Source organism: Salvelinus sp. IW2-2015, unplaced genomic scaffold (genome assembly GCF_002910315.2).
Source record: "Salvelinus sp. IW2-2015 unplaced genomic scaffold, ASM291031v2 Un_scaffold7056, whole genome shotgun sequence".
In the NCBI taxonomy this organism is placed as follows: domain Eukaryota; kingdom Metazoa; phylum Chordata; class Actinopteri; order Salmoniformes; family Salmonidae; genus Salvelinus; species Salvelinus sp. IW2-2015.
This window is the reverse complement of record NW_019948316.1, coordinates 12,496-24,376: the sequence shown is the minus strand read 5'-3', so window position 1 is coordinate 24,376 and position 11,881 is coordinate 12,496. Positions and strand designations below refer to the sequence as shown.

The window sequence follows — 11,881 nt, the reverse complement described above, 5'->3', positions numbered from 1 at the left end:
TAAACACACACCTGTTATATTCAATCACCTGAGTTATAAACACACACCTGTTATATTCAATCACCTGATATCAAGGCTCAGGCTAAGATCCAGATGCAGACACAGGAGGCAGTAAGTACGAGTCTCAGAGTTTATTATAGGTCAAGGAGCAGGCAACAGGTAGGACAAGGCAGGGAAAGAGTTGTAATCCTGTAAAAAGGAGACAAAGGGCTGTGAGACAGGGGTTTAATCCTTCACACATGAAAGGTGGGATGTATACGGAGGGTGTGGTGCAACAGAAGACAAACAGTGAACATTTACGGGACTCCAAAAAGTCAACAAAAGTCGATAGAGGGCCCATTACTGCATCAATGCCCGCTACAATAGGGTGCCCTGGAGGTTTTGTAACATTCTTGTGTAATTTCGGCAAAGTATAGAAAGTGGCAATTTTAGGGTGTTGAAAAGCCCAAAAGTCGTGTTATTTTTGGGTGATTTGACCAGAACTTAAATACCCATCTACGACAGTAAAGATAGTATTCTGAGATTGGGCAGTGGGGTCACTTCTGAGTTTAATGTAAAAAGTGTTGTCAAGTAGTTGTCTATGACACACACTTACATAAACAGTCCTATCCATGAGTACAACCAACCCACCCTTATCAGCAGGGCAGGTAAGGACTGACCATCGGATTGTAAATCAAGCAACGCTTGTTTTTCATCCTGAGGTAAATGATGGAAAGAGATGTACTCCTGTTTGTTCTTAAGGAGATGAACACCACATTTTTCAACGAGTCTGCAATATGTCTCAATAGAGAGATTGTGATTGGCTGGTACAACCAACATGTTCAGTTGAAATATCACGATTTGAGGATCTTAAGTATTCCCTTAAACAGATGTTTCTAAAAAATAAAACGCTAAGTAACTTAAACATGTTTATCTTCACATCGAAATCGTTGCACTGAGTTGTAGACACAAAATATAAGCCATTACAGGCTGTTGCTGAGTGGTGGTGTGTGTTGAGAGAGCACTACAGTTATTGGTGGCTGGGCGGTCACATGCGAAGAGAGTTTGGGCCAAAGGGGGCGGTTACGGCAGGTTGAGGGCACAGTGTGTTTGGAGCAGCGGGAAACAAGAAACAAGCAGCTCAGCGGTTTAACTCTCGTGGTGTGGTTTGTGTTTGTAGCAGCATGGGCGTAGGTGACATTCTTTAGTGGACAATACATGCTTGCTATAGAGAGTGTAAAGAGGAGGATACTTGGGAGGGAAGAGGATACTATAAGACAGTGTGTTGCAGTAGCTCAGCGGTTTCAGGTCACTGTATCGTGTCGCAGATAGATTGACATGATCCTATAGTTCTACATGACTTCTGTCTTTAACGGGACAATATGGAGACTTATTCGGCCTGCGGGTTGTGGACACTTTTAATGTACATCATTAGTATATCATCAACATCAAGAGACACAGGCGGTAAGTACGTTTACTAGCTAGTGATAATGTGGATTTTGCAGTTGTAACGTTACTTTCTAATACACAGGATCTGTAGAATGGAACCGGGTTGGGTCCCGGTTTCCCAAAACCATCAGATAGGATCCTGTGATTCTAACGATACACTGAGCCTTAATATGCTTCTTGTCGTGTACACAATCTGGGTGGGTATAATTTATAATGTAATGAAACAGCAGGGAGCAGGTCTCGAACCCTCGACCCCTAGCCCGAGGTCCGGCGCGATAGCGATTGTGCCGCAAAAGCATGCTCGTGCGGCAGCGTCGATTTCCGGGCTGATAAACCCAGGGTCGTTACAATAATTTAAAAGAGAGAAAGGAAAAAAAGAGGAGCCTTTGTTATTGTTTCAACAGCTGATTGCCGCTTTAAAGAAATGTCTGCAGGTAACTGTTCAGGAGAACTATTAAAGGCCCAGTGCAGTCAAAAATGTGTTTTTACCCCCTGTGTTCTATATTTCCACACTGAGGTTGGAATAATGCTGTGAAATTGTGATAATGATGATTATGTCATTGTAGTGTTGGAGCGGTTTGAAAAGACCACGTGACATTTCAGCCTATTTTGGTGGGATGGAGTTTTGTCTTTCCATGGTGACATCACTATGGGGTAAATTAGTTAATAGACCAATAAGAAAGAGTTCCAAACCTCTCTGCCAATAACAGCCCGTTTTCAGTTTCCCCTCCCCACTCAGACCACTCCCACTCAGTCCAAGATAAATTATTGCCTGAGAAAAGTCTCTTTGCTAAGATTCTATTTGTGTTTCTTTTGGACCATTTTAAGTGAAAACAATCACAATAACGTACTTAATAGTTACCCAGAAATGATTTGATATTGAGATAAAAACGGCTGCATTGGACCTTTTTAAAAGTGTCTCCTGAGGTAGCCTAGCATCATGTGAAAGCTCTCACTAAAGAGAGATCAGCTGTCTGTGGAAATGCAGCCTTTTTCATATCTGTGATTGATTCAAACACCTCCGATCAACTAATCAATAAACCGATTATTCTAACTGATCACTACTATTTAGTGAGACGCTTTATTGAATTGTGTATGAGAGTAAAGTTCACATTTGTAGGACTGCTGATGTTAGTCAATGTTCATAGAYCATTTCATGTTTTAAATTACCTTAGTTGTTGTGGRAGTCMCTGTCAACCTGCTCAACATTCAGTAGGCATATATCTTGTTTTGTMTCAAAGTATATSAATCTGTAATCTGTTTCTTTCAGGTACAGTTCAACCCATTGTGGCCTTAGTTGGTGATGACGTCATCCTGCCTTGCACCCTGAGAAGCACTGTCAGTGCTGTGCATCAGACAGTAGAGTGGCAGAGACCGGACCTAAAACCAAAAGAGGTCCATCTTTACAGAGATGAGAAGGAGGATCTGGTGCTCCAGAATCCAGTCTTCGGGGGAAGGACGTCACTGTTTAAAGAAGAACTAGAGAACGGCAACGCTAGTTTAAAGTTGACCAGAGTGAAACTGTCTGATGCTGGAAACTACACCTGTTACATTCCACTGCTGGACCACCAGAAAAGCATCATTCAACTCATTGTTGGTGAGTCAACACACCTGCTGACCACCCAAAYCCCCTTAGGAGACAGATCTCATSAAATCAAGGGTGAGTTCAATGTCAAGTCCATAGCATGATGAGTATTAGTTACATACTGTACATTGGTTAGACTACATACTGACCTTGACCCCAGCTAAGTCCCTGTACAATGCTGTGATCTCTTGTTAGTTCCTCTTTTAATTTAAAGGTCCAAGAATATCAACAAACCCTTGTGTTATATTTAATCAATAAGGCCCGAGGGGGTGTGGTATATGGCCAATATATCACGGCTATGGGGTGTTCTTCAGCCGTAGTATACGTCTGAATATACCAAACATTATAAACTAGGTGGTTTGAGCCCTGAATGCTGATTGCTGAAAGCCGTGGTATACAGTCTGATATACCAAACATTATAAACTAGGTGGTTCAGCCTGACTGATTGGCTGAAAGCCGTGGTATACAGTCTGATTACCAAACATTATAAACTAGGTGGTTTCAGCCTGAATGCTGATTGGCTGAAAGCCGTGGTATAGGTCTGATTCTAAACATTATAAACTAGGTGGTTTCAGCCTGAATGCTGATTGGCTGAAAGCCGTGGTATACAGTCTGATATACCAAACATTATAAACTAGGTGGTTTCGCCCTGAATGCTGATTGGCTGAAGCGTGGTATACAGTCTGTATACAAACATTATACTAGTGGTTTCAGCCCTGAATGCTGATTGCTGAAAGCCGTGGTATATCTGTATACTGTATAGGTGCTGCATCTAGACCAGTTATATCATCATTGAGGGAATCAAAGGCGATGAGGTGGTCCTGCGGTGTGAGGCTGAAGGCTGCTACCCAGAGCCTGTCATGGAGTGGTGGGACGCTCATGGACRTGTCCTCCCTGCTGCTRGACCTACAGAGACATCCAGAGACCGTGAAGGCTGCTACACTGTGACAAGCCATGTYAACGTCCCSAAMTCTGACAACAACACCTTCACCTGTCGGGTTCAACAGTTGGAGATCAGACACATGAAGGAGAGACAGGTTCACGTTCCAGGTGAGGGTCTGTTTTGGATATTTGAATGAAGGCACGATCTGGAAAAAATGTCCTGTTTAAAAGTCATTTCATGTGTAATAAGCATTAGGTATTGTAATAATTCACCATCCTGTGTTTCAGATCAAATGTTTCCTAAGACGTGTCATTCTTGGTGGTTTATGTCGTTTATGTAGCTGGAGTTGGATTTGGAGCTGGAGGTCTCTACCTGTTGATAAAAAAAGGGATATTGACCATCAGAAAGGTAAGTCACACTTCCTGGTGTGGTAGTGTTATGTGGTAGTTACTTCCTGGTGTGGTAGTGTTATGTGGTAGAGTTACTTCCTGGTGTGGTAGTGTTATGTGGTGGAGTTACTTCCTGTTGTGGTAGTGTTATGTGGTGGAGTTACTTCCTGTTGTGGTAGTGTTATGTGGTAGAGTTACTTCCTGGTGTGGTAGTGTTATGTGGTGGAGTTACTTCCTGGTGTGGTAGTGTTATCTGAAGAAGAGATTTTGTTAGTGCTGTTTGAGTCGTGCATTTTGATTCAGCAGCTCTGGTACCAGGAAGGCAAAGTGTCTTTTGAACCATTTCATACAGTTGAGTCAGAAGTTTACAGACACTTAGGTTGGAGTCATTAACATTTACTTTCCAACCATCCACAAATTGTTGTTAACAAACTATAGTTTTGTGCAGTCGGTTAGGAACATCTACTTTGTGCATGACACAAGTCACTTTCCAACAATTGTTTACAGATCTAGTGAAATTAATAATGAAACAATCTATCACAATTCAGTGGTCAGAAGTTACATACAAGTTGACTAAGTTGCTGTGCCTTTTAAACAGCTTGGAAAATTCCAGAAAATGTCATGGCTTAGAAGCTTCTGATAGGCTAACTTGACACCATTTGAGTCAATTAGAGGTGTACCTGTGGATGTATTTCAGCCTTCCATGTGCTCTTTGCTTGACATCATGGGAAAAATCAAAGAAATCAGCCAAGACCTCAGAAAAAATTATACTGCCCACAAAGTCTGGTCTACTCCTTGGGAGCAATTTCCACGCCTGAAGGTACCACGTTCATCTCTGTACAAACAATAGTACTCAAGTATAAACACCTGGGACCAAGCAGCCATCATCATCGCTCCACGAGGAGACGCGTTCTGTCTCCTAGAATGACCGTATTTCGGTGCGAAAAGTGCAATCAATCCAGACAGACAGCAGCAAACGACCTTGGGAAGATGCTGGAGGAAACAGGTACAAAAGTATCTATTTCCCACAGTAAAAACGAGTCCTATTCGACATAACCTGAAAAAGCCGTCAGCAAGGAAGAAGCCACTGCTCCAAAACTGCCATAAAAAAGCCAAACTACGGTTTGCACTGCATGGGGACAAAGATCGTACTTTTTGGAGAATGTCCTCTGGTCTGATGAAACAAAATTAAACTTTTGGCCATAATGACCATCGTTATGTTTGGAGGAAAAAGGGGAGGCTTTGCAAGCCAAAGAATAAATGGCATCATGAAAGGAAATTATGTGGATATATTGAAGCAACATCTCAAGACATCAGTCAGGAAGTAAAGCTTGGTCGCAAATGGGTCTTCCAAATGGACAATGTCCAAGCATACTTCCAAAGTTGTGGCAATGGCTTAAGGACAACAAAGTCAAGGTATCTGGAGTGGCCATCAAGCCCTGACCTCAATCCTATTGACAATTTGTGGGCAGAACTGAAAAAGCGTGTGCGAGCAAGGAGGCCCACAACCTGACTCAGTTAACACCAGCTCAGTCAGAAGGAATGAGCCAAAATTCACCCAACTTAATGTGGAGCTACCCGAAAGTTTGACCCAAGTATAAACAATTTAATGGCATATGCTACCAAATACTAATTGAGTGTATGTAAACTTCTGACCACCTTGGGAATGTGATGATTATAATAAAAGTTGGAATAAATCACTCTACACAATAAAGTGGTGATCCTAACTGACCCAAAACAGGGATTTTTTACAATGATAAATGTCAGGAATTGTGAAAAACTGAGTTCAAATGTATTTGGCTAAGGTGTATGTACTACTCAACTTACACTGTATGTCTGAAGGTAGAATTCTGCCTGCCCCGCAGGACAGAGAGCAAATCAAGTGCACTATAGGCCTACCGCCGCCAATCAGATAACTCAGATCAATGTCTGCATGGTTTCTTCATGCCATAGGCTGTTAAACAAAGTCTCTAACACCAGCAAATATGTGAGATTTCAAAACCATGACTAGAGACTCAACGAATGAGCAAAGAGCTGCTTTTACAAGTAAATTAATGGTTGTTGTTATTCAGCACTGTCAACTCTTAGTTCAACACTTTTATGAGACATAAAATGTGTGTTCTCCCTACTTCCACTCACGCTACAACCGCACTGCAGGTGTATGAATGAATAAAACAGACTGTATGAAGAATACAACCGCACTGCGGCTGTAATGAATGAATACAAACAGCACTGTAATGAATGAATACAACCGCACTGCGGCTGTAATGAGATACAACCAGCACTGCGGCTAATGAATGAGTACAACCAGCACTGCAGCTGTAATGATAAGAATACAACGGCACTGCAGCTGTAATGAATGAATACAACCGGCACTGCAGCTGTAATGAATGAATACAACCGGCACTGCAGCTGTAATGAGATGAATACAACAGCACTGCAGCTGTAATGAATGAATACAACAGCATGCACCTGTAATGAATGAATTACAACCAGCACTGCAGCTGTAATGAATGAATACAACCAGCACTGCAGCTGTAATGAATGAATACAACCAGCACTGCAGCTGTATGATGAATGAATACAACCGGCACTGCAGCTGTAATGAATGAATACAACCGCACTGCAGCTGTAATGAATGAGTACAACCGGCACTGCAGCTGTAATGAATGACTACAACCAGCACTGCAGCTGTAATGAATGATACAACCAGCACTGCAGCTGTAATGAATGAGTACAACCAGCACTGCAGCTGTAATGAATGAGGACAACCGGCACTGCAGCTGATGAATGAGTACAACCGCATGCAGCTGAATGAATGAGTACAACCAGCACTGCAGCTGTAATGAATGAGTACAACCGCACTGCAGCTGTAATGAATGAGTACAACCGGCACTGCAGCTGTATGAATGAGTACAACCGGCACTGCAGCTGTAATGAATGAATACAACCGGCACTGCAGCTGTAATGAATGAGTACAACCGGCACTGCAGCTGTAATGAATGAGTACAACCGGCACTGCAGCTGTAATGAATGAGTACAACCGGCACTGCAGCTGTAATGAATGAGTAAACCGGCACTGCAGCTGTAATGAATGAGTACAACCGGACTGCAGCTGTAATGAATGAATACAACCGGCACTGCAGCTGTAATGAATGAGTACAACCGACACTGTAGCTGTAATGAATGAGTACAACCGGCACTGCGGCTGTAATGAATGAGTACAGCAAAGTGTTTACATAAACTTGCATTTGTTATTATTAGCGGCTTGTCTTTTTAATATGGAGGAAGATTTGACTTTCTCTGGGACAGAGGAATATTTGACTTTCTCTGGGGACAGGAGAAACAACATGAACTGGTGCATAGGCAGAAATAATGCAGTGTGACTCGAGTTTCTCCATCAGCTGGAAGACTGTCTCCTTTTCTCAGCGAGGGAAGAGACGGAGGGACGGTGAGTCGGGTGACAGGCAGCCTCACTCTGGTCTCTCTCCCTTCAGACGGCCATCAGATGCAGGAATCAGTCCAGTAAAAGAAAGCTAATTATTATGCTCACTCAGCTGTGCCTCACAAGTAATACACACTATATATTACCACTGTGATCATATACCTAATATTTTTAAATATAATTTAAGTGGTCTGAGAAGAACAACATTGGCAGGGAAATTCAAGCTTATCCAATATGCAGTGATACTGTATTGGGTCTATATCCTACTGCCAAACATCATCGCTACAGAACTGTTTTAATGGGTAAGTTGAGTAGGCTTCTGTTTTGAAGTCCTGTTTAAAGAGAATCTGAGTGGTAGTGATGTGCAGAAGGTTGGTGACTATGTCTACCGGCCATAGGGGACCACTGGTCTACACGGTCAATAGGGGACATGTCTACACGGTCAATGTGACCACTGTCTACACAGTCAATAGGGTGACCATGTACACGGTCATAGGACACTGGTCTAAAACAGGTCATAGGGGCACTGGTCTACACGGTCAATAGGGGACCACTGGTCATAGGGGACCACTGTCTACACGTCAATAGGGCACACTGTCAACTCAATAGGGGACACTGGTCTACACGGCAATAGGGGACACTGTCTACACGGTCAATAGGGACCAGGTCTACACGGTCAATAGGGGACCACTGGTCTACACGGTCAATAGGGGACACTGGTCTACACGGTCAATGAGGGACACTGGTCATAGGGGACCACTGGTCTACACGGTCAATAGGACCGCTGGTCAGTCATAGGGACCGCTGGTCAATAGGGACCACGCTGGTCTACACGGTCAATAGGGGACCGCTGGTCTACACGGTCAATAGGGGACCGCTGTCTACACCGGTCAATAGGGGACCACTGGTCTACACGGTCAATAGGGGACCACTGGTCTACACGGTCAATAGGGGACCACTGGTCATAGGGGACCACTGGTCAATAGGGGACCACTGGTCTACACGGTCATAGGGGACCACTGGTCAATAGGGGACTGCAATGGTCAATAGGGGACCTGGTCTACACTGCAATGGGACCACTGGTCTACACGGTCAATAGGGGACCACTGTTACACGTCAATAGGGGACCACTGGTCTACACGGTCAATAGGGGACCACTGGTCTACACGGTCAATAGGGGACCACTGGTCTACACGGTCAATAGGGGACCACTGGTCTACACGGTCAATAGGGGACCACTGGTCTACACGGTCAATAGGGACCACTGGTCTACACGGTCAATAGGGGACCACTGGTCTACACGGTCAATAGGGGACCACTGGTCTACACGGTCAAAGGGGACCACTGGTCTACACGGCAATAGGGACCTGCACACGGTCAATAGGGGACCACTGGTCTACACGGTCAATAGGGGACCACGGTCTACACGGTCAATAGGGGACGCACTGGTCAACACGGTCAATAGGGGACCACTGTCTTACACGGTCAATAGGGGACCACTGGTCTACAACGGTCAATAGGGGACCCTGGTCTAACGGTCATAGGGGACCACTGTCTACACGGTCAATAGGGGACCACTGGTCTACACGGTCAATAGGGGACCACTGGTCTACACGGTCAATAGGGACCACTGGTCTACACGGTCAATAGGGGACCACTGGTCTACACGGTCAATAGGGGACCGCTGGTCTACACGGTCAATAGGGGACCACGGTCTACACGGTCAATAGGGGACCACTGAGTCAATAGGGACCACTGGTCTACACGGTCAATAGGGGACCGCTGGTCTACACGGTCAATAGGGGACCACTGGTCAATAGGGGACACTGGTCTACACGGTCAATAGGGGACCACTGGTCTACACGGTCAATAGGGGACCACTGTTCTACACGGTCAATAGGGGACCACTGGTCTACACGGTCAATAGGGGACCACTGTTCTACACGGTCAATAGGGGACCACTGGTCTACACGGTCAATAGGGGACCACTGTTCTACACGGTCAATAGGGGACCACTGGTCTACACGGTCAATAGGGACCGCTGGTCTACACGGTCAATGAGGACCACTGGTCTACACGGTCAATAGGGGACACTGTTCTACACGGTCAATAGGGGACCATGGTTACACGTCAATAGGGACCACTGGTCTACACGGTCAATAGGGGACCACTGGTCAATAGGGGACCACTGGTCTACACGGTCAATAGGGGACCGTGGTCTACACGGTCAATAGGGACCACTGGTCTACACGGTCAATAGGGGACCACTGGTCTACACGGTCAATAGGGGACCACTGGTCTACACGGTCAATAGGGGACCGCTGGTTCCACGGTCAATAGGGGACACTGGTCTACACGGTCAATAGGGGACCACTGGTCTACACGGTCAATAGGGGACCACTGGTCTACACGGTCAATAGGGGACCACTGTTCTACACGGTCAATAGGGGACCACTGGTCTACACGGTCAATAGGGGACCACTGGTCTACAGGTCAATAGGGGACCGCTGGTCACACCGGTCAATAGGGGACCACTGGTCTACACGGTCAATAGGGGACCCTGTCTACACGGCAATAGGGGACCGCTGGTCTACACGGTCAATAGGGGACCACTGGTCTACACGGTCAATAGGGGACCACTGGTCTACACGGTCAATAGGGGACCGCTGGTCTACACGGCCAATAGGGGACCACTGGTCTACACGGTCAATAGGGACCACTGGTCTACACGGTCAATAGGGGACCACTGGTCAATAGGGACCACTGGTCTACACGGCCAATAGGGGACCACTGGTCTACACGGTCAATAGGGGACCACTGGTCTACACGGCCAATAGGGGACCGCTGGTCTACACGGCCAATAGGTGACACAGAGGACTTGACTACATAGTAGCTTCCACCAGTCCAGTGATGTCAACCATATTATACTCCTAGATGAAACTAGTTAGTGTTTAGTTTTTAAATGTTTATTAGTTGACTGTTGTTCTGTGAGGTGCTATTAGACAGTTCTGTTCTAATCCTGTCTCTCATCCCGTTTAAACAGGAACGAAGAAGGAATGAAGAAGAACAAGGAGACGACGAAGAATGAGGAAGATGAGGCCAGTGAACCCGGTCTGTCATCGGTTTAAATGTGAAATGATCTATAATAATAGTATTATCTGCCATTTAACAGACATGTTTGGATGGTCCCAGGAATCAAACCCACTATCCTGGACTTACAAGGACCTTAACTATGACTATATAGGAATATGCATGGCTATATTTACATTTGAGTCATTTAGCAGACGCTCTTATCCAGAGCAACTTACAGGAACAATTAGGGTGAAGTGTCTTGCTCAAGGGTACATCGGCAGATTTTACATCTTGTTGGTTCAGGGATTTGAACAAGCGACATTGGTTACTGGCCCAACGCTCTAACCACTAGTCTACCTGCCGCTCCATATATAGCACTATGTCATCAGGATTAGTTTTTTCTATCAGTTATCTTTGGTGTAGTTTACGTAGTCTGTGCTGATTTATTGACAGGGACAATGCACATCATATAGTGAAAGGACCAGCTATTGCATACAGAAGCTATCAATGCCTGGCTGAGTTGGTGAGAGACTTCTGTATTGCCGGGGTCGCGACACAGGTCAGCGTAGGGAGTTGCTGTAGGGACAGTCTTCTCAGGTACTAAGATTTGTCTCTGTGGTCATAATGACCTCTCACTGTGCCAAAGAGGTGCTCTATCCTCTAACTGGGTAGCTTGAGTCCCATGAAAAGATGGTGAAAACCTCCTAGAGTTTTCCTTGTACTGCAACGGATTTCCAGGATGTCGTTTTGAAAATCAACTGGTGGGGGACTCTGATAGATGTGGTTTAGGTATACAGTGCCTTCACCCTTCCTTTCCACATTTTGTACTTTACAGACTTGTTCTAAAATGGATAAATAAAATCCTCATCAATCTAGACAATACCCATAATGACATCACAATACCATAATGAATCACAATACCCCATAATGACATCACAATACCCCATAATGCATCACAATACCCATGATAACAAAGCGAAAACAGGTTTTTAGAATCTTTAGCAAATTGATTAAAAATAAACCTGAAATAACTTATTTACAGGCCAGGTAAGGGTACCAAAGAATGCACTGTACAATAC

At 44.9% G+C, this 11,881-nt stretch overlaps 1 protein-coding gene across 1 annotated transcript; it reads left to right on the top strand.

Moving 5' to 3' along the window:
• Positions 1–1,257: 1,257 nt before the first annotated feature.
• On the top strand, positions 1,258–11,465 carry LOC112079153 (myelin-oligodendrocyte glycoprotein-like). The gene is made up of 5 exons (XM_070442242.1): positions 1,258–1,443; positions 2,699–3,088; positions 3,777–4,063; positions 4,184–4,304; positions 10,774–11,465. Exons 1-3 carry the CDS (start codon positions 1,362–1,364, stop codon positions 3,959–3,961), a joined length of 657 nt encoding a protein of 218 aa, XP_070298343.1. The 5' UTR covers positions 1,258–1,361; the 3' UTR covers positions 3,962–4,063; positions 4,184–4,304; positions 10,774–11,465.
• Positions 11,466–11,881: the final 416 nt, after the last annotated feature.